Here is a 22,425-nt window from a genome sequence, read left to right on the forward strand (position 1 = left end):
AAGAGAGACCCTGACCATCTCTAAAACCCAAACACACAAATAGTAACAGCAATAACACACACTTGAATAAACATTGAGCTTCAAAAAGAGGATGAAGGAGCCGGGTGTGGTGATGCAGCTTTTAATTCTAGCAGAAACAGGAGGATCTCTGAGTTCGAAGCCAGCCTGCTTTACATAGTGAATTCTAGGACAACCAGAGCTACATAGTGAGACCCTGTCTCAACAAACAAATAGGAGGACAAAGTAAATGTTTTTCAAAGATTTAAAACGGGTCTTAATTATTTTTAAGTACTTAGAGGTTGGCATACTGATTCTGTAATATGTTTAACTTCAAATGGACTTTTCCTTGATTTTTTTTTTTTTTTTTTTTTTGGAGAGGGGGTCACATCTGGACCACTCTTATTTCTCTTAAGCTTATTTACCAGCTGTAAAATCTTCAGAGTGGAAGTGGACAGATGCTGGGATGCCTGAGCAGAGAAAAGAAGGAAGGTTTCCTGAATAGTTATTTAAGCTTTTAGAAAACAGGTAGACAATGGAAGTGTAGTGTTAAATAAGATAAGTAGTTTGTATAGCTGTGGGCAGTTTTATACACCAGAGACAAAGCCTAACAGATCTGAGTTGCTGGAGAATAGAAGAGGGTGTGTAGAATGGGGCTTCTTCAGCTTTTTCATTCATGACCCCTTTGTGTGAGAAGGCTCTTTATAACCATAGGCATTTGTTTATAAAATAAGTATACAAGTGAAAGTTACTGATAATAAGTCATGAGGTTTTTATTTGAAAAAATTTGATGTGCATATAATTTTACCAAAAGCAACCTTGCATGGTGATTTCTACATACAGAATGAAGTGTTGGGGGAACATGTGACACTGTAGGACACAGAGTTGATGTTTTGACTTTGCAGTCATCAGTGCTGAGACTGTTGCTCGGCATAAGTACCTGGTGTGAGAACAGCAGAAGTGCATGTGAACCACTGCAGAAACTGTTGCCCACAGTTCACCGAACAACTTTGTGGAATTGGAGGGAGCAGCTCAAACAGGGCCTTTTAAAACCCAGCCTTCGAAGACAGTGCAGTTCAAAGATGTGCTAACTGGATACTTTCGTAGAGGAGCGAAGGAGAAAACTGTTGTCTTTGTTTTCTGGAGTTAAGCCTTTGTGTTTCCACAGGGACGGAAAGCTGTGTGTACAGTGTGAGGAGAGCTGCGGTTCACACATGTAGTAGTCTCCTGTCTGAGGCAGGGGGTCTCCCCCCAGCAGTGTTCACTGATGTTGGAATGGAGCATGAGTAGTGAAGGCCCATCTCAGACTTGCACATTTGATACTTAATTGATTTTTGATTCTCGAACACTGAAAAACCTTTGACTGGGGCTGGAGAATGGTTCAACTAAGATCACTCGCTGTTTGTGCAGAGACCTGGGGTTCAGTTCACTGGCAGCTCAAAGCCAGCTGTAATTTCTGTTATGTGGGATCCAACACCCCCTTCTGGCCTCTGAGGGCACCAGGCATGTATGTGGTGCACAGACCTACGTGCAGGCAAAACTCATAAAATAAAAATAATAAATTTTAAAAACAAAAAACAGGGCCTGGAGAGATGACTCAGTGGTTAAGAGCACTTGTTGCTCTTCCAGAGGACCCAGGTTTAATTCCCAGAATCCACATGGCAGCTCACAACTGTCTGTCTATAGTTCCTAGGAATCTGCCTCCTTGTTTGGCCTCCACAGGCCCCATGCATGCACGTGGTGCACAGACATACATGTGGGCAAAACACATGTACACTTAAAATAAAAATAAAAAATGATTTTTATGAAACATTGTATAAAATTCTCAAAGAATTAACAAAAATATATTAACAAAACAAAACAAATCCCCTTTTATTGTTGTCAAAATTTTGAGACTCCCCTATAGACCTATAGTTTTTAAGAAGCCATATTATCCAGATATGGTGGTGTGTGCTCATAATCCCAGTACTAGGGAGGCCAGAACAGGAAGACAATTTGAGGCCAGCCTGGAATATATATATATATGATAGCTTATAGCAGTGGTTCTCAACCTTCATAATGCTGTGACCCTTTAATACAGTTCCTCATGTTGTGCTGACCCACAACCATAAAATTATTTTCATTGCTACTTCATAATTGTAATTTTGCTACTGTTATCATAATGTAAATATCTGATATGTGATCCCAAAGGGATGTATGACCCACAAGTTGAGAATTTCTGTTAAGTCTAAGCCTTAGACTATCTAGCAAGGCCCTCGTCTTAATAGCACAAGCAAGAAGCTGTGCTAAAAGCGATGCTGGGTTGTTCCGCATCCCCCTCCATGAGGATGCAAGCAAGTACCTGGTGTGCTTGTTTTATGTACAGGTATTTGAAGTCAGATTTGGAATTATTGATTATCTCTAAGTATATGAGTTTGGAAGTGCTTCTTTTGAATACCATCTGCTTGTGAACTCTGCTTAGTATGTAGGTCAAGATGGGATCCTCTGGAGGCTCTGATACAGTACCTGATAGATATAGTGTAGGTGTTCACTAAGTACCTCTCTGCTTGGGTGAGTTTGATCTCGTCTTCTGTTGTAAACAGATTGATCAGTAAATTTACAAGGATACAGGGAATTCTCTCTTTTTGTTGTTGTTTTTTGTTTGTTTGTTTTTTGAAACAAGGTTTCTCTGTGTTGTTTTGGTGCCTGTCCTGGATCTCACTCAGTAGACCAGGCTGGCCTCGAACTCACAGAGATCCTCCTGGCTCTGCCTCCTGAGTGCTGGGATTAAAGGCGTGCACTACCACTGCCCAGTGGGAATTCTCTTATAACTGTAGACTAATTTATTGTTAGACTATCTTATTCTATGACTCTTTGGAAGGTTTTTCTTTTTGTTGTTGTTTTGTTTTGTTTTTGAGACAGTTTCTCTGTGTAATAGCCCTGGCTGTTCTGGAACTCACTCTGTAGACCAGGCTGGCCTCGAACTCATAGAGATCCACCTGCCTCTGCCTCCCAGTGCTGAGATTAAAGGCAGCACCACTGCCCAGCTGAGATGTTTTTGTTTCATCAGCTTTCAGATTGGTTAATCTCTCCTGGCTCTGGGCGGGGAGTGGGGGTGGTTGGGGGTGGGGATAGGGTGTGTGTGTGTGTTTTATGGGATAGAAGATACAGAGCTGGTTTCTAAAGGAGTCTTTGAGTTTTAGGAAGAATCACCAAGAATAAGGGTTCATGTACTGCAGGCTTAAACAGGACTTTAGGTCTAGAAAGGAGCCATAGTTACAGCAGAGGTGTCTGGAGACGTGAACCAGCCAGTATGGTAGCTGTAGTAGAGAAGCCAGAGCCATCAAAGAACTTAGGTGCATACATTGTTAATATTAAGTAATTTTAAATCAATATTTTAGATACTCAAGTTTGTTTATATAGGTCAGCTGAACTAGTATAGTAATGCTACCAGAAACCTTAGAGTGAGAACTTTTATCTTAAATGATGTCTCAGGGCCGGGTGTGTTCTTCAGTGGTTAAGAATGTGTACTCAAAGCTGGGCGTGGTGGTGCACGCCTTTAACCCCAGCACTCAGAAGGCAGAGGCAGGCGAGTCTCTGTGAGTTCAAGGCCAGCCTGGTCTGCAAAGTGAGTTCCAGCACAGTCAGGGCTGTTACACAGAGAAACCTTGTCTTAAAAAAACAAAAAGAAAAAAAAGAAAGAAAGAAAGAAAGAAAAGAAAAAGAACATGTACTTAGATTGTCTGAGGTCCTGGGTTCAACTGCCAGAAAGAGATTAATTTTTTTTCTGTTACTTCTAGGTTAAGTTAGCAGATGAAGACATTGTATTTTGAAATATGATTAATCTCCTGATGCAGCATCAGAGGCTAACAATATTAATGGCCAGATCTAGGTAAGTTGAAATTTACCTTAAAAGAAAGGACTAATCAACTTAATAGTGTTTTGTTGAATGCAGTCATGTTGTGTCTTGATTTACTGACTCCCCCATTCCCAGAAAATAAATGCAAATCGCTTTAATTAAACAAACACAGAATATCCCAGTGTAGAATATTCAGGCAGCATGTGGAAGTTAATCACAGACAAAAGCTACCTGTTGTTATTGAATGTACTCAGATGTCAGTGTTGTCCTGGGGGAGCATAAGATCTCTTACATATGCACTGAGTTCTGGAGAAATGTACTCATGAGAGCACATGGTTCTTTATTCAGTGTTTAAAATGCCGGTGAATATTATGAGGTGTCATAACTGAGATGTGGCCTTCAGATACTAATCTGCTCTTCAGAAATGGAAACTATCCAGCACCTCGCCTTTCCCTTTGCCCATGAGACCGTGGGTCAGAAGAAGGGCCTCGGAGATTTGAATGGAAATTTCACATCTTTGGGCAATACACAGCCATTGCAGTCAGGAGCTCTCACCAACTCTGAAGGTCCGCTCTGGGTCCACACAAGAATGGGCTTGTCCACAGCAGGCATGGGTGGAGGAGGGGCTCAGGGCCCCCCCGCTCTTCGCTGCAGAACTGTTTCTTACTGATGGAGTCAGAGAGAGGAGGAATCGTTACCTTCAGTTGTCATGCACTGGTGACCCTGGCAGCTTCCAGTGTTAGTCCCAGTCCAGTAGTCCTGGGTATGGTCCTGGTTAAACTGAAGGAGTCACACCAAGATCAGAGTCCAGGAACAGACAAGTGGAAGGAGGATGAAGAGATGGAGAAGACTAGAACAACCAGAGTGCATTGTGCCCATCAACGAGATTGTCAAAACACTACATTCCGTTTCTTTGTTTTTTCTTAAGATTGATTTATCTATTTCTTGTGCATTGGTGCTTCGCCTGTATCTATTCTGTGTGAGGGTGTCGGATCCCCTGGAACTGGAGTCACCGACAGTTGTGAGCTGCCATGTGGGTTAAATTCCGTTTCTAAACAGGTCTCTTTCCCGAAGCTGGAATGTGAACCACTGCCTGTGTTCAGCGGCTGGAGCTCCTCACAAGGACTGAGCCTCTGCTCCTGTCATGTCCAAACTGGTCCTGTCCTGTGCCTCTCCTCCTCCTTCCCTTCTTCCTTCTCACTGCTGGCTGCCTCTCCTTGACTTCTTCCCTGTCCAGCATCTTCATTACCAATGTTTTGTCACTTCTTTTCTCCCTTACTCTCACACCCTGGGTCAGATGAGCCCTCTGACTGCTGAGTGCCACCAGTAAAGGGCCTAATCTTGTCCCTCATCCTCTGCTGAGATTGCCTCACCTCAAAACCTAGCTACCCTGTCTTAGTTTGGGTTTTTATTGCTGTGAAGAGACACCGTGACCACTACAACTCTTATAAGGAAAACATTTCATTGGTGTAGCTCACTTACAGTTTCAGAGGTTCACTCCATTCAGTCCATGGAGGGGAGCATGGCGGCGCGCGGGCAGACGTGGTGCTGGAGCCAAGAGTCCTACATCTTGCAGGCAACAGGAAGTCTTCTGACTCTCACACTGAGGGAAGCTTGAGAAAAAGAGACCTCAAATCCCACCCCTACAGTGACACACTTCCTCCAACAAGGCCACACCTCCTAATAGTGCCACTCCCTTTGGAGGCCATTTTCTTTCAAACCACCACATTCCACTTTCCTAGCCATATCATAACACAAAAAATGCATTCAGTCCAACTTCAAAAGTCCCCATAGTCTATAACAGTCCTAAATGTATTTCAGAGTCCAAAGTGACCACCTGTAGAAATCAGAATCAAAAAGCAGAGCACATACATCCACATAATGTCACAGGATATGCATCACCATCCCAAAACCGAGGAAAGGGAGTGAAATACTGGACCACAGCAAGACCCAAGATCAGATGGGCAAATTCTAAACTCTGCATCTCCACATCTGATGTCAAAACACTCTGCAGCTCTCCAATTCCATTCAGATTGTTGACTGCAACACACTTCTTTCTCTTGGGTTGGTTCTGCTCCCTGTTAGCATCTCTTCTCCGCAGGTATCCCACACCTCTGCCATCTCTAACATCTTGGGTTCTCCAAGGCAATCCAGGCTGCAACTTCAACTTCACACAATGGGAGGCTGGCTGGCTTGGCAGAAATGGGCAGGAAGCAAGTGTCCACCATGCAGATGATGAGTAAGGTTCCGTAGCCCGAGATGCTTCAGCTGCAAGTCACGGTGGCCTCGGCTTCAGTTATCCTAACTTGAGGTTGCAGACAACAGCCAAACAAAGACATACAAACGAGCTAAATGTGTAAACGTGGTTCTGAGAGAGCAGCTTAGAAATATCATAATGTGGCCGGGCCGTGGTGGTGCACGCCTTTAATCTCAGCACTTGGGAGGCAGAGGCAGGCGGATCTCTGTGAGTTCGAGGCCAGCCTGGACTACCAAGTGAGTTCTAGGACAGGCGCAAAGCTACAAAGAAAAACCCTGTCTTGAAAACAAAACAAACAAACAAAAAAACCCAAAACAAAACAAAAGACAAAAAAGAAATATCATAATGCACAGAACATTAAAGCTGTAAGAGAGAAGGAAGGCTGGGGCTGGAGATGGCTTAGCAGTTAAAAGCACTTACTACTCTTGCAGAGGACCGAGGTTTGGTTCCCAGCACTCAGATGGTGGCTCACAATCACCTGTAACCCCAGTTCTAGAGGATCCGCTGCCGTCCTCTGACCTCTGAGGGCTCATGCAGGCAGGTGATACAGATACACACACCCAAGCATACACATAAAATAAGTGTAGGGTCGGGGGAGCTCACAATTCTAACTGTCCTGTCTCAGATTTCCAAGCACTGAGCTTACAGATGAGTACCACATGCACATATTCCCCTAAGACAGCACACATTTAAAGAAGCAGGTTTACAATCAATGGGCCACAAAAAGATTTTTTTTAATTTTATTTTTTAGGCTATTTTTTTTAAATTTTTATTTTATGTGCATTGGTGTGAAGGTGTCAGATCTCTTGGAACTATAGTTACAGACAGTTGTGAGCTGCCATGTGGGTGCTGGGAATTGAACCCGGGTCCTCTGGAAGAGCAGCCAGTGCTCTTAACCACTGAGCCATCTCTCCAGCCTCCAGAAAAAGAATTTTTAAAATTAGGGAGGGAAAGTGTGTGTGTGTGTGTGTGTGTGTGTGTGTGTGTGTGCGCGCGCGCGCGCGCGCATTGGTGCACACACACACTGACAGAGCAGGTTGAGGACCTAAAGAAGGTGAGTTACAGGGACCAGACTGAGGGGTCTACCAAGAGATGGCGACTGCCTTGTCCTCTAAAGCAAGAGACAAAGAAATAAGAATGAGGGGACTAGAGAGATAGCTTCAGGATCAGATGCCTTCTTCTGGCCTCTACAGGCACAGGTACACCACACACATACACACACACACACACACACACACACACACACACACACACACACGCAGAGGCATGCATGCACAAGAGAAAAGGGTAGACAGGTCAGCAAATAAGCTGAAGTAGATGACATCTCCCATCTTAGGAAAGACAAGACAGGAGTTGTACAAGGGACCTGCAGAAACTGGTAAGAGGAGTGAGTGACCAAGAAGTTCTTTGTAAAAAGATATGTGGTGGTTTGGAAGAAAATGGCCCCCAAAGGGAGTGGCACTATTAGGAGGTGTGGCCTTGTTGGAGGAAGTGTGGCTTTGTTGGAGGAAGTGTGTCACTGTGGGGGCGGGCTTTGAGGTCTTTTTCTCAAGCTTCCCTCAGTGTGAGAGTCAGAAGACTTCCTGTTGCCTGCAAGATGTAGAACTGTCATCTCCGGCACCACGTCTGCCTGCACGCCTCCGTGCTCCCCATCATGATGAGAGGGGACTGAACCTCTGAAATTGTGAAACAAGGTACGTCAATTAAATGTTTTCCTTTATAAGAGTTGCCGTGGTCATGGTGTCTCTTCACAGCAGTAAAAACCAAACTGAGACAGAAGTTGGTACCAGGGATTGGGGTATTGCTGTGAGAGGCCAAAGTGTGTGTTTGGAGGAATTTGAACTTTGGTACTTTGGGTTAAGAAAGCACTGCTTAATGGGCCATCCTAGCAGGAGCATGGAAGACAGAGGTGCTGAGAGTGATCTGAACTGGGGGGGGGGGGGAGTGGGGGGCCTCACTCAGGAGGTTTCAGAGAGGAGTTTTAGTGTGTGGCCCAGAGATGGTTCTTGTGGTATTTTGGTGAAGAAAGTGGCTGCCCTTGTCCAAAGAGTCTGCCCAAGGCTAAAGTGAAGAACTTTGCATTAATTCCATTGGCAGAAGAAATCTCAAAAGGACCCAGAATAGACTCTGTCATGTGAATATTAGTGGTAACTCTAATGAAGATTTATAATTAAAAAGAGCAAGCAGAGCAGGGCAAATTACAAAATGTAAATTTTGAAGAGAAAAAGAGCACCAGGAAGTAGAATAAATCTAAATTCTGTGTTCAAGGAGATAAATGGATTAAGGATGGAATAAAGGGAGTGGTAACCTCAGGGCAAGATCCCACCCAGCTGGTTTCCAACTTGTGGAAAAGAATTAAAGAAAAGTTTATATAGCCAGGTGTGGTGGTGCATGCCTTTAATCCCAGCACTGGGAAGGCAGAGGTTGGAGGATCTGAGTTTGAGGCCAGCCTGGTCTAAAGATCAAGTTCAAGGACTGCCAGGCTTAGGCAGTAAACAAAAACAGAAAGCTGGTGAAGATGTAATTAAACAAGGCGGCCATGATCCAGCCCTAGTAAGTAAGCAGCAGAACTTGGCAGCTTCAGCCATGTGGTTCTGGCTTTAGAGTTAATGACAGAAGAAACGGGTTACAGAAGTTGTCTCCACACCTAAGGACAGCTGGTGAGGCCAGGCACATATTAGGGGTGTCCCAGAATGCAGGCCAGAATGCACCTTTATCCTTTAAGTTCATCACTTTCTTCTTCGTACCCATTGCTGCTGCGACGTTAGGTCTTCATCCTATTTCAGTTTCAAATCTGCTAATTTCTGAGTTCATCTCCTACTTACATGTGTCCTGCAGGCAGATGAATTTTAAGTACACATCTGACGAGCTCCCTTTCATGGTTAAAATGAATGTGCTTAAGGAGGTCAGGGAAAGAATGCCATATAATTTTTGCATTTTCAAAATGTTTCTATCAATTACACTTTTTGTAAACTTAAACGTATTTTTCTCATTTAATAATTTAACCCTTGTCAGTAAAAACTGAAAACATCTGTGGTACATGTACCCTAGAGAATGGAGAAGACAGGATACCTGTCTGCCATGATCCCAGCACAGTGAGTCAGTTGATTGGGCACCCAAAGCACCATACCAGACCCCGCTGCTGTACTGCGGGAACGCTGCAGCTTCTCATTTCTTTAGGTTTATATGCTAGTACAATTTTTCATCTTAATCATAATTGTCCGGCATTCTTTACCTTAGTGTAGTGTAGTTCATTTAGTTCACAGTTGGCCTAAAGGACCTATGTAGTGTTGAACACTAGGTATGCGAGGACGAGTATGGAGCTCATAGTGGAGGGAGAAAAGTATATACGTGGATAGCTGGCCACAATGTCTGCTAAAGACAAGGCATGGTAGGTGCTGTGCTGTTGCACAGCCTGGGGTGCTTAGATGGGGATGTGTGAGAATTCTAGTTAACCTAGTAGGTGGGGCCAGGAAAAGTTTCATCTTGGAAAAGGGAAGCTGCCCACAGCTGACGTGGAAGGCTGTGAGACAATAAGCTGATGTCGGGAATGGTAGTTTGTTTATTCTAACTAGAGGAAGGGCAGTTTGACCAAGGCAGAGGCAGTTTTGGTTTTTAAACCTGAAAGTGGTTAAGAAAAACAAAACACTGAATTTAAACGGTTTCAATCAGATCTGTATTTGTAATGCTGTGTGGCTCCTGTGCGTCTTTCCCTACCCTATGTAGCAAATGGCAAATGTATTCTGTTCCTCTGCTTTGTTTAGAATTAATGCTTTGACATTCTCCTTTGTTTATTTGGAATGCTCTTGAACACTTATTGTCATCTCTGTAAACTTTTTTGACCTTCTGTGGCAAAGGATTAAATAGACAAAGGATGTCAGGTTGGCCAGGGTTGTGTGCTTTAATCTACTAGTTGAATTTTGAGTTGACCTTCTTTCTTACTAATGTACTGTTTAAAAGTTGGTGTTGTAGCCGGGCGGTGGTGGCGCATGCCTTTAATCCCAGCACTCGGGAGGCAGAGCCAGGCGGATCTCTGTGAGTTCGAGGCCAGCCTGGACTACCAAGCGAGTTCCAGGAAAGGCGCAAAGCTACACAGAGAAACCCTGTCTCGAAAAACAAAAAAAAACAAACAAACAAAAGTTGGTGTTGTATGTTGCTTGCCAATGAACTCATGTCTAGTAGGATATGTAAAAGGAACTACACCGAGTAATAAGAATCAAAATACCTGTTAGCTAAAAGTATAGCATCCTTTTTAAAAAATTGTGTGTGTGTGTGTGTGTGTGTGTGTGCGCGCGCGCATGCTGGCCTGGAATTCACTTACTGTATAAATCAGTCTGCCTTCAGACTCAGAGAGCTGCCTGTCTCTGCCAGGATTAAAGGCGTGTGCCACATGCCAGCTTTTTTTTTTTTTTAAGGGTGGACATGAAATTTCTGATAAGCCATAAAAGATTAGTTTCTTGATTAAGTATTGAATAACTGTAAGGTAATTGTTTAGGTAGTGGTACATGGTTTTAGAATAATCAGACCTTTATAAATTAATCTGGAAATGTGAGTTTCTGTGCCCTATACCTTATATAATTTATTCTCACCAAGCAGAATTGACCAACTAGTTGAATGAAATTTAGTTCTAAACATTAACACCATTGGGCTTTATTTTCTTCATCAAACTGTCATGCCTGTCATGCTTTCTAGTCTTTTCCTGTTTTGCAGTTTCGTGTCCTGCTATAGTAATTTTCCTCCAATTATTTTCTGTGCAGTGCTCACATGGTCTTCTGAAGAAGCCATGGGTAGCTGTTGTAGCTGTGCAGATAAAGACACTGCCCCAGATAACCATCGGAACAAGTTTAAGGTTAGTAAACCAACAGAACTTTGTTTTCTTCTTCTGTCTACTTGGATGTACTCGAACACTTAATTTATCTTGCCTTCTTTCTTTTTATTACCCAGAGCCTTTTATTTCTCCCCCTTTTCCCCAGTCCACCTTTTCTTGAGTAAATGATGACACTTTCTTACCAACAATATGGATTGCTAGTCCATTTCTCATTACTGTAACAAATGCCTCCATCTAAATACTCAACAAAGAAAAGAGGTTTGTCTAGCTCACACCTTGAATAGAAAAGTTCAGTCAGCATAGCACTGGCCCTGACCAAGGAGTCCTCTACTAGACTGCTTTGTTGTGGTATAGTATCACAGTGGTCTGCACGAGCAGGACTCTAAGAGACCGGGAACTGTCTGGAGTCTCACAGGTCCTATGTTGAGCCCTTGTGAGGGCACACCCCCAGTGACCCGAGGACCTCCCAGATGCCTACCTCTTCAAAGTCAGTCCTGCCACCCCAGCACTGCCACAGTGATGACCAGCTAGGGGAACAAACCGTGATAGGACTCTCCTTAGTTTTCCTGGGGTCCTTTGTGCCCAGGTCACCACACAGTTGTGGTTATCATTTCTTTAGAATGTCATCTTACAGTCGTCCTGTAGTCCTGTCACGTGTCAGCTTTCTGTCACTGTAAAGAAAACTGATGTTGAAGACAAGTTTTATTTCGGGTCAGTCATGGAGGTTCCAGCACATGATCCAGTAGCCACTGCTACAGGACAGCGGTGCAGTGGCACATCAGGACACAGAACAAGACACAGCTGGGTCTTCTTCATGCACGTACCCACCCTCCCGAGAAGACCCATTTTGACACTTTATAAGCGGTGCTACAGACCGGGTCTGTGCCTTGAACACTTAAGCCTGAGCGAGATACTTACATCCAGACTGTAGCACCATCATTTAGACATCTGCATGCATGCTTAGATGACTTTTTTTGTTTGTTTTTTTATTTGGGTTTTTTGTTTGTTTGTTTGTTTTTGGTGTTTGGTTTTTTATTTTATTTTGTTTTGCTTGGTTTGGTTTTTTTGAGACAGGGTTTCTCTGTGTAACAGCCCTGGCTGTCCTAGGACTTGCTTTGTAGCCCAGGCTGGCCTCAAACTCAGAGATCCGCTTGCTTCTGCCTCCTGAAAGCTGGGATTAAAGGCCTGCACCACCATGCCCAGCCATTTTTTTCTCTATAACATGGTCTCACGGCATACCCAAGGCTGCCTTGTAGCCCAGTCCTCCTCTTTTCTGCTCTAGCTGGGACCGTCGGGTTGTGCTTCCAACTGGCTTGATTTCTTCACTGCACTGCACTTGCAGTCACCTGGGAGCCATCCCGTGGTTGCCATACACTTGGTCCTTGTCCATCCTTCAGTAACCTGTGCTAACATAGGCTAAATGATCCCAGAGCTATTTAGTGTCACTTACAATCCGCCCTCAGTGTGTTATGCTTTAGCTTCTGGATGGCATGTACCTTGTGCGGCTTCCAGCTCTGTTAGTTAACAGCTTTGCGCTCTTGGGCAGTTTGTATGATTAGTAAGTCTTACTTCCATTGGTTCAATGGAGACCTGTAGTCTAGGGTTGTTACGAAGATTAAATGGGGAAAGTATAAGCCAATCACCTGCCTGTGCCCCAGGAGCATAACACCTTCTCCACAAATACTACCCTTCAGTCTTAGTCTTTGGCTGTGTTCTCTGCTGGCAGCACTAGGAATGGAGCCAGGGCCTCATGCGTGCTAGTCCAGGGCTCTACCACTGAGCCTTCACCCAGCCGTCTGGGGGGGGGCGGGGTCTGGAGCTCAACAGTACTGTCTTTTCCTTAGATGGACTTTGGGCCTGTCTTAACTGGTCTCTGTAAAGGCACTTACTTTCCTCTGTTTCAGCATTGTGTCTTCATGTTGTGTTTGTATCTTGTGAGCCACCAGATTTCCCTCTTACCGGATTCCCTCTCTAAAGTTAATCATGCTCGAGTCTAGTTGAAGATCCTCCCTGTTTTCTTCAGCCACTTCAGGCTGTTGTTACTGCCTGTATAGTCTCTGTTGCGTTCACTTGTCAGCTAATCTAATAGTTTGACTTGGTGTTTGTATCTGATTTCTCCAGTGGAAATGTAAACTCTTTATTTATTATTTTATTGTTACATAGTTCATGCCCTACACACATTGACAGGCGGGTAAACTAGCAAGTGAGAAAAAAGCTGATATAATTATCAGCAGTGCATTTTTTTCTGAAAGTTGGTGAAATATTCACATTACTATTGCTTCTTTTTAGGTCATTAATGTGGATGATGATGGGAATGAGCTAGGCTCTGGCATAATGGAGCTCACAGACACAGAACTGATTCTATACACCCGTAAACGCGACTCAGTAAAATGGCACTACCTCTGCCTGCGACGATATGGCTATGACTCCAATCTCTTTTCTTTTGAAAGTGGTCGAAGGTGTCAGACTGGACAAGGTAGGGAAAGCCTTTATTTCCTGCAGTTATCAGTTACTCTGTGTACAGCGTTTCATTTCTGAAGGAAAGACTGGGAATGGTAACACATGCTTGTACACCTAGCACTTGGGAGATAGAAGCAGGAGGATTGCTGCAATTCTACATAGCAAACTCCAAGCGGAAGACCCTGTGCCTATGAATAAATAAATAAATAACCCACAAAACTCCCAAACAGGACGGTTTAAAAAGAAGGTAAATTATGGCCTGGCTTGGTGGTGCACATCTTTAATCTCAGCACTCAAGAGACAGAGGCAGGTGGATCTCTGTGAGTTCAAGGCCAGCCTGGTCTACAGCGTGAGTTCTAGGACAGCCAGGGCTACACAGAGAAACCCTATCTTGGGGGGGAAAAAAAGCAGATTAATTGTGAATTCATTTATCAAGCATGCACTAAACACTTTGTCCATGGTAGAAATAAAATGGCTAAGTGTCATTTTTGGTTCTAACTTCTTGGGCAAAGAATGTAAACAATGGAGTCAGATAGAACATGGTTATTAATTTATTAATAATGATGATGATGATGATAATAATTTTGGCTCCCTACTAGTGGAGTGACCTTGGCAAGTTATGTGCCTTCTACTGGAATTTTGTAAAGGGGGAATGATAGTACCTGCCTTATAGAATTGTGACAATGAACAAGGAAATAATTATACCCCCAGCCAGGCCTGTTCAGTGGTAAAGCATTGCTTTGTCACTGGTGACTGGGCTCCGCCTGCTGTTAAAGCTTCTGGAGTCTATGTGCAGACCTCCTTTGCTCTGCCCTGAAACATCCGTTCAACAAACAAAAATTATCTGGGAACTTTACAGCTCTATGCCTTGAAATAAGGCATAGTAACTTATTAATCAGAAGTTATTTCTTGCTGTTGGCACATTAGGATGCTGTCTTAGTCACTATTCTATTGCTGTGAAGAGACACCGTGACCAAGGCAGACCTTATAAAGGAAAGCATTTCGCTGTGGGCTTGCTTACAGTTGTCCTCACAGCAGGGAGCAGGTTTTGCATGCACGGTGCTGGAGCAGTAGCTGAGAGCATTGCATCCCTCTTGATTTATATTTGTAGGAATCTTTGCTTTTAAGTGTGCCCGTGCAGAAGAATTATTTAACATGTTGCAAGAGATAATGCAAAATAATAGTATAAATGTGGTGGAAGAGCCAGTTGTAGAAAGGAATAATCATCAGACAGAATTGGAAGTCCCTCGAACACCTCGAACACCCACAAGTAAGTAGCCATATTCCCTCTCATTTTGCATGTCAGACATTTATAAGATACAGGTTATGGATATTTAATCTATAACAGTCAGAAATGGTGATCATCAACAACAAAACCCCTGTTAGCTTTAGCTACAAACATTTTTAAAGCGAAAACATTAATTATCGCACATTACCTAAAATGTGACTTAAGAGCCAGAGGAGTATAGCTCAGTGTCGGAATGCCCGACTGTGTGTGTGTGTTGGGGGGGGGGGGGGGGGCGGGGGGGGGCGGGGGGGCAGATCCTTTATCACCAGCACTGCCAGAAAGAACAGTAGCTGATGCAGTAAGACTGGGTGAGCTGCTGTCTGTGTTCTAGTGTCTGTATGTCCTGACAGGAACATCTCACTAACTCAGTGCAGATTAGATTCTCACTCATTTTTATTCTCTACCCTACTCCCATATTCCTGTCTTTTTCCTCAACTCAATAAACACAAACTCAGCTCCAGGGTTTGCTGCTCAGAACTTACCTAATGGATATCCCCGCTACCCCTCATTTGGAGATGCCTCCTCCCACCCCTCCAGCCGGCATCCTTCTGTGGGAAGTGCTCGCTTACCCTCAGTCGGTGAAGAGTCTACACATCCTTTGCTTGTGGCCGAGGAACAGGTAAGCAGCTGCCGCTGTGTGACCGCAGAACCCTCTGTGGAGTGAAGTGTTGTGGGTTAATACTTGGAGTTTTTATTCGGTATGAATTACAACTTCCATTGTGAATTACTTCTGTATTTGCTAGCCTGTGCTGAAATGTACAGACGTTAGGGAACTTAACTTTGTTTTGAGAAAGGGTCTCACATGGAGCCCTGGCTTGCCTGGAACTCACTACGTGGACCAGGCTGGCCTTGGACTCCCAGAGAGATCTGCCTGCTTCTGCCTCCTGAGTGCTGGGATTGAAGAAACTTCCGAGTAGTTTATGTGTCCATAGAGAGGTCCGTCTGTCGATGAAGTAAGACAGACTCAGTCGGTTCTCGGTGGGTGAAGAGTTGATGCTGCTTTTGATGTTTTCGTCTTTGTTATCAGTGAACTGCAGATAGAAGTCATTTAGTTTTCCTCACTATGTGGAACCAAGTATTTGTTTGAACAGTTTTATATTATCAGATACATTTAACTTTGTAAGTTATGTGATCATTTGTCAGTAAGGGATTTTTAGTGTTTTTAAAGTAATTTCTTTGTGTTCTTTATGTAGTAAACATTTTATAATATTTACTATAATTACATTTTCCTCAGTTTTGCATTTCATTTTGAATCCTAAAATTTTTAGGTTTAGTCTTCCAGATCTCTTTAGATTGTCTTTCTAAATTACCACTGAGCTTTTCTAATTAGTAGTGGTGTCTTCCTGGGTGGCATACACACACACACACACACACACACACACACACACACACACACACACATTTTGGTTTTTCAAGACAAGGTTTCTCTGTGTAGCTTTGCGCCTTCCCTGGAACTCGCTCTGTAGACCAGGCTGGCCTCGAACTCACAGAGATCCGCCTGGCTCTGCCTCCTGAGTGCTGGGATTAAAGGCATATGCCACCACCACCCAGCTCTTAGCAAGGTTTTCTAAACCAGCTACAAAATGATAATCCTGTTTCATTCTGTTGTCCTTCCATTCTGTTCTCCTTCCCTTCCTTCCTTCCTTCCTTCCTTCCTTCCTTCCCTTTCCTTTCCTTTTTCCTTTCCTTTTTCCTTCCCTTCCCTTCCCTTTTTCCTTCCCTTCCCTCCCCTTCCCTCCCCTCCCCTCCCCTCCCCCTTTTTGAAATAAGGTCTTATTATGTAGCCTATGATAACCTCAAACTTAGCTATCTTCCTGCCTCTGCCTCCAGAATACCAAAATTATAGGTATGTGTCACCATGATCAATACAATACTGTATAAATATAATGCTGTGTGTTATTTTAAAGTAGTTATTCCTTTTTTACAAATTAAAAGATTTCTGCATTCTTTCCTCTCCTCCAATCTTTTTATTAGGTAAAAAATAGGTGCAAGTTTTAAGGTAAAGAGGAAGTAGCACAATTCACTTAGGTAAGCTAGGAGTGGTGGCACGAGCATTTGGGAAGGAGAGGTATTGGGTCTAGTTTGATGCTAACCTGGGCTGCACAGTGAGACCCTGTCAAATAAATAAAATGAATGAACATGACCAAGATCTTTTTTAAAAAATTTTATGTGTATACGCATTTTACCTGTGTGTATGTCTGCAGCCCACGTGTGGAGTGCCTGTAGGGGCCAAAAGGAGGCATTGGAGTTACAGACAGTTGTGAGCTGTCATGTGGGTGCTAGGAATTGTGAACTCAGGTCCTCTAGCAGCTGAGTGCTTAACCACTGAGCCATCCTTCTAGCTCCTTCAGTAATCAAACTATTTTTGCTCTGTGCTTTACACTTGACTTTGGCTTTGTTTTCTTTTTAGGTTCATACTTATGTTAACACTACAGGTGTGCAAGAAGAGCGAAAAAACCGTGCAAGTGTGCATGTGCCCCCGGAGGCAAGAGTTTCTAACGCTGAAAGCAACACACCAAAAGAAGAACCAAGTAACACTGAAGACAGGGACCCTCAGGTTCTTCTTAAACCTGAAGGAGTCAAGTTCGTGTTAGGACCGACCCCTGTTCAGAAGCAGTTAATGGAAAAGGAGAAACTGGAGCAGCTGGGAAGAGACCAAGTTAGCGGAAGTGGTGCGAACAGCGCCGAGTGGGACACTGGCTATGACAGTGACGAACGGAGAGATGCCCCCTCCGTTAACAAACTGGTGTACGAAAATGTAAACGGGCTATCTATCCCTAGTGCCTCAGGGGTCCGGAGAGGTCGTCTGACATCTACCAGTACCTCCGATACTCAGAACATCAACAACTCCGCTCAGAGAAGGACTGCGTTGTTAAACTATGAGAATCTACCATCTTTGCCTCCTGTTTGGGAAGCCCGCAAGCTAAGTAGGGATGAAGATGACAATTTAGGACCAAAGACGCCATCTCTAAATGGCTACCATAATAATCTGGACCCAATGCATAACTATGTTAATACAGAGAATGTAACTGTACCGGCAAGTGCTCACAAAATAGACTATTCAAGGCGTCGGGACTGTACCCCGACAGTCTTTAACTTTGACGTCAGGCGCCCCAGCTTAGAGCACAGGCAGCTCAATTACATCCAGGTGGATTTGGAAGGCGGCAGTGACTCCGACAACCCTCAGACTCCAAAGACTCCTACCACTCCCCTTCCACAGACTCCCACCAGACGCACAGAGCTGTATGCCGTGATAGACATCGAGAGGACTGCTGCTATGTCCAACTTGCAGAAAGCACTACCACGAGACGACGGGACATCTAGGAAAACTAGACATAATAGTACTGACCTGCCCATGTGAGCCTGGAGAGCATTACGTCGTTTGCACCGTCGTGAAGTTTTTAAAATGAAGATGCGATGCTTCACTGTCATTTCTACACTAACTCCTTTATAGACTGCTCCGTTGTTTTCTGAATAGTTCATGTGCATCTTTAAAGGGAATTAATGTAGAGCAGGTACTCCTTAAAGAACACTAGTTTCATTATATTCTACTCATTATTGTACAGCAGCATTCCCATTTTCACAGTGCCTATTTAAAATGAGATTTGAAGTGAATGACATGCTGGTTGTTTTTTATTCCATATCCAGATATATGCATATCTTTCACGTCTAAGTTGTGTTGGCATTTCAACCTTTCATAAAGTCTCTTGATAATGTGCATTGCTGACATAACTCTAGGCTTTGAAGGTAGGATTCACTGCTCACAGTGTATGGTCTCCAGCATGGAACATGAGGAATCTTATTTCATTAATTAAAGGCTTTTTGACTTGGGCCAAAAAAAAAAAAAGAAAGAAACAAAAGAACCACACCTCCTTTCGTACCAGTCAGCTCCTCTGTCTTCAGTGTTACTAGAAAGAGTCCAGTATCATGAATATAGTTATGTATTGGAAGGCAGACAGGAGACAACGTTTTGTTTACTCATCTCATGGTGTCATTTGAAGGGCATGTCCAGATATCTTACTCAGAATGATGGTGGGTTTAGGAATCAGTCTCAGGTCACTTTACCCGGAAACATTTGAAAAATCTACACCATGATCTGTTGGCGTTTCTCTTGGATAGGTTATTGGCAGCACATTGTTTTCTGGAGACATTTGTGCCATGAAATTCCCATTTAGCTTCAGGTTTTTTGTTTTGTTTTTCCCCTTTGGTGTTTGGGTTGTCTTTGTTTTGTAACGTCTTTCTCAATTTACAATACAGTTTTTGAGTTTGTGTATCATTTTGGAATGGGATTGTGTGTCTGTTGTTACTTAGTCTGCATTTTTGTCAAGTTAGGGTCTTGAAGGTCCATTTGGGGCTGACTGTTATTTTCTAGCAGGGTTGCTCTTGTCCAGTATTTATTTATCTGCTGTTTACTTGTCAGGTTGATGAAAAACCATTGTCTCGATTTTAAGCGTCATTCCTGTGATCTCTTTAGTTGCCGAGAAGAAAAGGAAGATACTCTGAAGCATGTGAGTTCCCCAAAGGTGCCATCCTCCCTGTGGGTGCATCCCCAGCACTTTAATAGGGATTGCCTCAGTGGCATGGCTACAGTCCTGCTGTGCCGGGCTCTGCTGGCCTTTCCAGGAAGCTAGGCTTGCTCTCAGTAGTCCCTGGTTTTGGTGAGCTATTGATATTGTTGCCAGCATAGCAGGTACGGGGAAGGCTGGATGCAGTGGGAAAATGTTGTAATTGAGGATCTGAAATGAACTGAAGTTGATAGAAACTGATGTCGAACTCTTGAAAATCAAGAATGCTCCAAATTCCCAACCCACTGTAGAATAGAGAGAAGGGTGGAAGGACAGGCAGCCTTACAAAATATTTTACTTTTTTCTCTAACATTGAGGAAGTTTTATATCATGATCTGGATTTACCAGGTGTGACTAAGATTGATTTAACAAGAAAACGTTTCAATCATAGAACATTCAGTGTATTCAGGAACTCATCACACAACAGTGAACAGATTAGCAGTAGGGTGGGGCCGTTATGAAAATAAAATAAAAGCGTTGTCTTCATCGTTTTTTAGTGCCATTGATTTATAGCAGAATTTTCTTTTTCCTTCTTGTTTCCTCTGTAAACTTGGTGCTTACTGAAATGTTCACTGTTCTCTAAGAGAGCAATGGCTAGATGTGCAGAGTTCATGTCTAATATGCTGTTCTGTTTGTTCTTTCTTCTGAGTGGATTGCTAATTGTGCCAAATGCCAGTGGGGGTTTTTGAATGTGGTAAGAACTGATGGCTACAGTGCACACGGTTCCCTCTGTACCAGCGTCAGGATAGCCCAGCTCTCCAGGGAGAGAGAGGGCTGGTCTGTTTGGTCATGCTGGAGGCTGCATGGTTTCTTCTTTCTTTTCTTTGTTCTGTGTTTCCCTTCAGATCTGAATTCGATTTTACACTTCTTTGATGACTCTCCTATAATCACTACAGTTTATGCTTTAAAAAGTATATGGTTAAGAATAAAAATGGGACCAATTTGTCTGCTAAACATTTGATTTTAGGGTACTATGTGAATATTGATTAGGAAGAGTTAAACAGGTGGTGGTAATTTCTAGATGTCTTCTGGAAATTACCTTTGTTTCTATTTAATCAGTCATTTAGAATACCACTGTCCTTTACAGTAGTCTCATAATGGGCATTAAGCTCTGTCCTGGAAGAATGTACCTATTACTATTTGAATTTTAAAGTGAGATATTTTATTGGCACATATTTGTGGCCATATGTCTCAGATTTTCTGAGACAAACCTAATTTTGGATAATTGGTTTTGTTGATTAGACCATGAGATCCTACTTTTTGGTTTTAGAAATAGAATCCTCGCTTCCTTGTTTTTCCTGAAGAAAATCCATTTTTATCCATATAGATCAGACAACATTTTTCCCAGACCAGGGGTGAAAAGTGATAGGGAGATTGGTAGTGTTTTTCTGAATGTCTTACTTCTCAGTTTCATCTTCCTTTGAAAAATGAAAATATGGTGCCTTCCTTCTCTCCCTCCCTCCCTCCCTCCCTCCCTCCCTCCCTCCCTCCCAGGAGATTGGCAAATAGTTCCTTGTATTTCCTGCTGCTGTGGAGTGATGAGACATGCACTTTACTCTTAAAGACTCAGCAAAAAGTTTTCACTTCTCAGTAGATCCAGAATAAATCATGGTTGGGACTTAAACTTTGCCAAGCAATCTTCGTCATGGCAGTCATTAATGTTGACCCCTACAATGTTACAAGTCAGACTGATGTGCGTTTATTCTCCCCACTGCTCCCACCTCAGATCTGTGGCACAGCATATAAAAATGTACCTCAATAATGTTCTATGAAAAATGGGACAGGGGCCTTAGGTTTTCATAATTCTCCAACAATGTGCCACCACGTATTTGCCTCAAGGTAAAGGTTTTAACAAGCTAAAAAGTACTTCCCAGTTTCCCCTGTACTCTTTTCTACCCATAATGCCCAAGTGTTTTGTGCAATGTGTAGTGTGTATGTATAAATATATATATATATAAATATTCTTGAAATAGACATAACATCAAGACATCATTCAGTAGTAATGTATTGGCATCTCATTCATATTTCTGATGTGAACTATATGGTACTATTTACTTTTTCCTTAATGTTTGCCAAATTTGAATCAAGGCATTGGTACGAAATTACAGAATGTATAGGAAACATTTTGGCTTGAAAAGTTAACAAATGAAAGTATTCAGACCTATCACAATGTACTCTGCCCAGACCAGCACCCTGTCTTCTTGCTGCCTGTTCCCCATTCCTGCTTCCTTATCTTTCAGGGTGTAACAGTTCTTTTCTAGCATCCTGTAGTTGAATTTCTCTGGCAGTTGGACAAGACAGCATGGAAACAGGCTGGGATCAATAGTACGATAGTCACCAGGGTGCCACATTTGCATTAGTAAATGCAAATAGATGTTTTATAAAGGATAAATGTTGTGTTATGTTTCTATTTTCATTACATTGTATAATAATGTAAGATTATTGTATGTCCTAATTTGCATTATAAATTGTTTTTTCCTACATAAAGGCATAAATATAGCAACTTTGTATAAAGGTACCTTATTAGATTTTAATTTTTCTTCTATAAAAGTTGTCTACAGTGGGACTACCATTGCCAAATTGTATATGAGATATGAATTTTACCCCTATGGTTAATTTCTTTTCTAAACATTCCATATTTCTCTAATGAAAGACGTGATTCTGTACTATGCATAAATTGTGTTTTAATGCTGTTTCATATCAGCATTTTAATTTTGGGTTTGCATTTTTAGTATTGGCAAAACTTAACCACTGTTAATTAAAATAAAACCTTGTTGTATATGTAACAGCATCATTTGCCCTCCACCCCTTCCTGCCCTTTGTTCTTTATCTCCCTGTCAGTGCCAACTTCATACATTTTGTAGCATGGCAATAAAATATAACTTTTACCCTGAGGCCGGGTGTGGCTTTTTGGAGGCAGTGGAGTGGGAGGATTGCCACCTTGCTGTCCTGGGATGTGACTCCTTTGCCGTGTAAGCCGTGGTGTTGGGCATAAGAAGTTATATCTGATGTAAACATGCTTTTAAGGACAAGTGTGGATGTGCTTTAAAGCTTTGTTTTCAATGTAACAAGTCACAAATAACTAATTTTTAATGTTTGCAAAAGTCGGAGTTCTTGAAGTACAATCAAATCTTTATTAACTGGAGTACTTAAAGAATAAGCTAATAATGGAATTTTGTTAAACAAGGGCTA

General features: G+C 42.7%; 1 protein-coding gene across 1 annotated transcript in view; it reads left to right on the forward strand.

The window, feature by feature from the left end:
• Positions 1-18,519, forward strand: part of Frs2 (fibroblast growth factor receptor substrate 2) — an 89,711-nt gene extending 71,192 nt beyond the window's left edge. Inside the window, exons 3-8 of the mRNA XM_059245128.1 lie at positions 3,777-3,868; positions 10,850-10,941; positions 13,210-13,396; positions 14,492-14,650; positions 15,124-15,287; positions 17,079-18,519. Of these exons, the coding sequence (XP_059101111.1) occupies positions 10,876-10,941; positions 13,210-13,396; positions 14,492-14,650; positions 15,124-15,287; positions 17,079-18,029 (1,527 nt within the window). The 5' untranslated portion in view covers positions 3,777-3,868; positions 10,850-10,875 and the 3' untranslated portion in view covers positions 18,030-18,519. The remainder of the gene's footprint in view (positions 1-3,776; positions 3,869-10,849; positions 10,942-13,209; positions 13,397-14,491; positions 14,651-15,123; positions 15,288-17,078) is intronic.
• Positions 18,520-22,425: the final 3,906 nt, after the last annotated feature.

The sequence above is a fragment of the Peromyscus eremicus genome, chromosome 18 (genome assembly GCF_949786415.1).
Source record: "Peromyscus eremicus chromosome 18, PerEre_H2_v1, whole genome shotgun sequence".
NCBI classification, from domain to species: Eukaryota; Metazoa; Chordata; class Mammalia; order Rodentia; family Cricetidae; genus Peromyscus; species Peromyscus eremicus.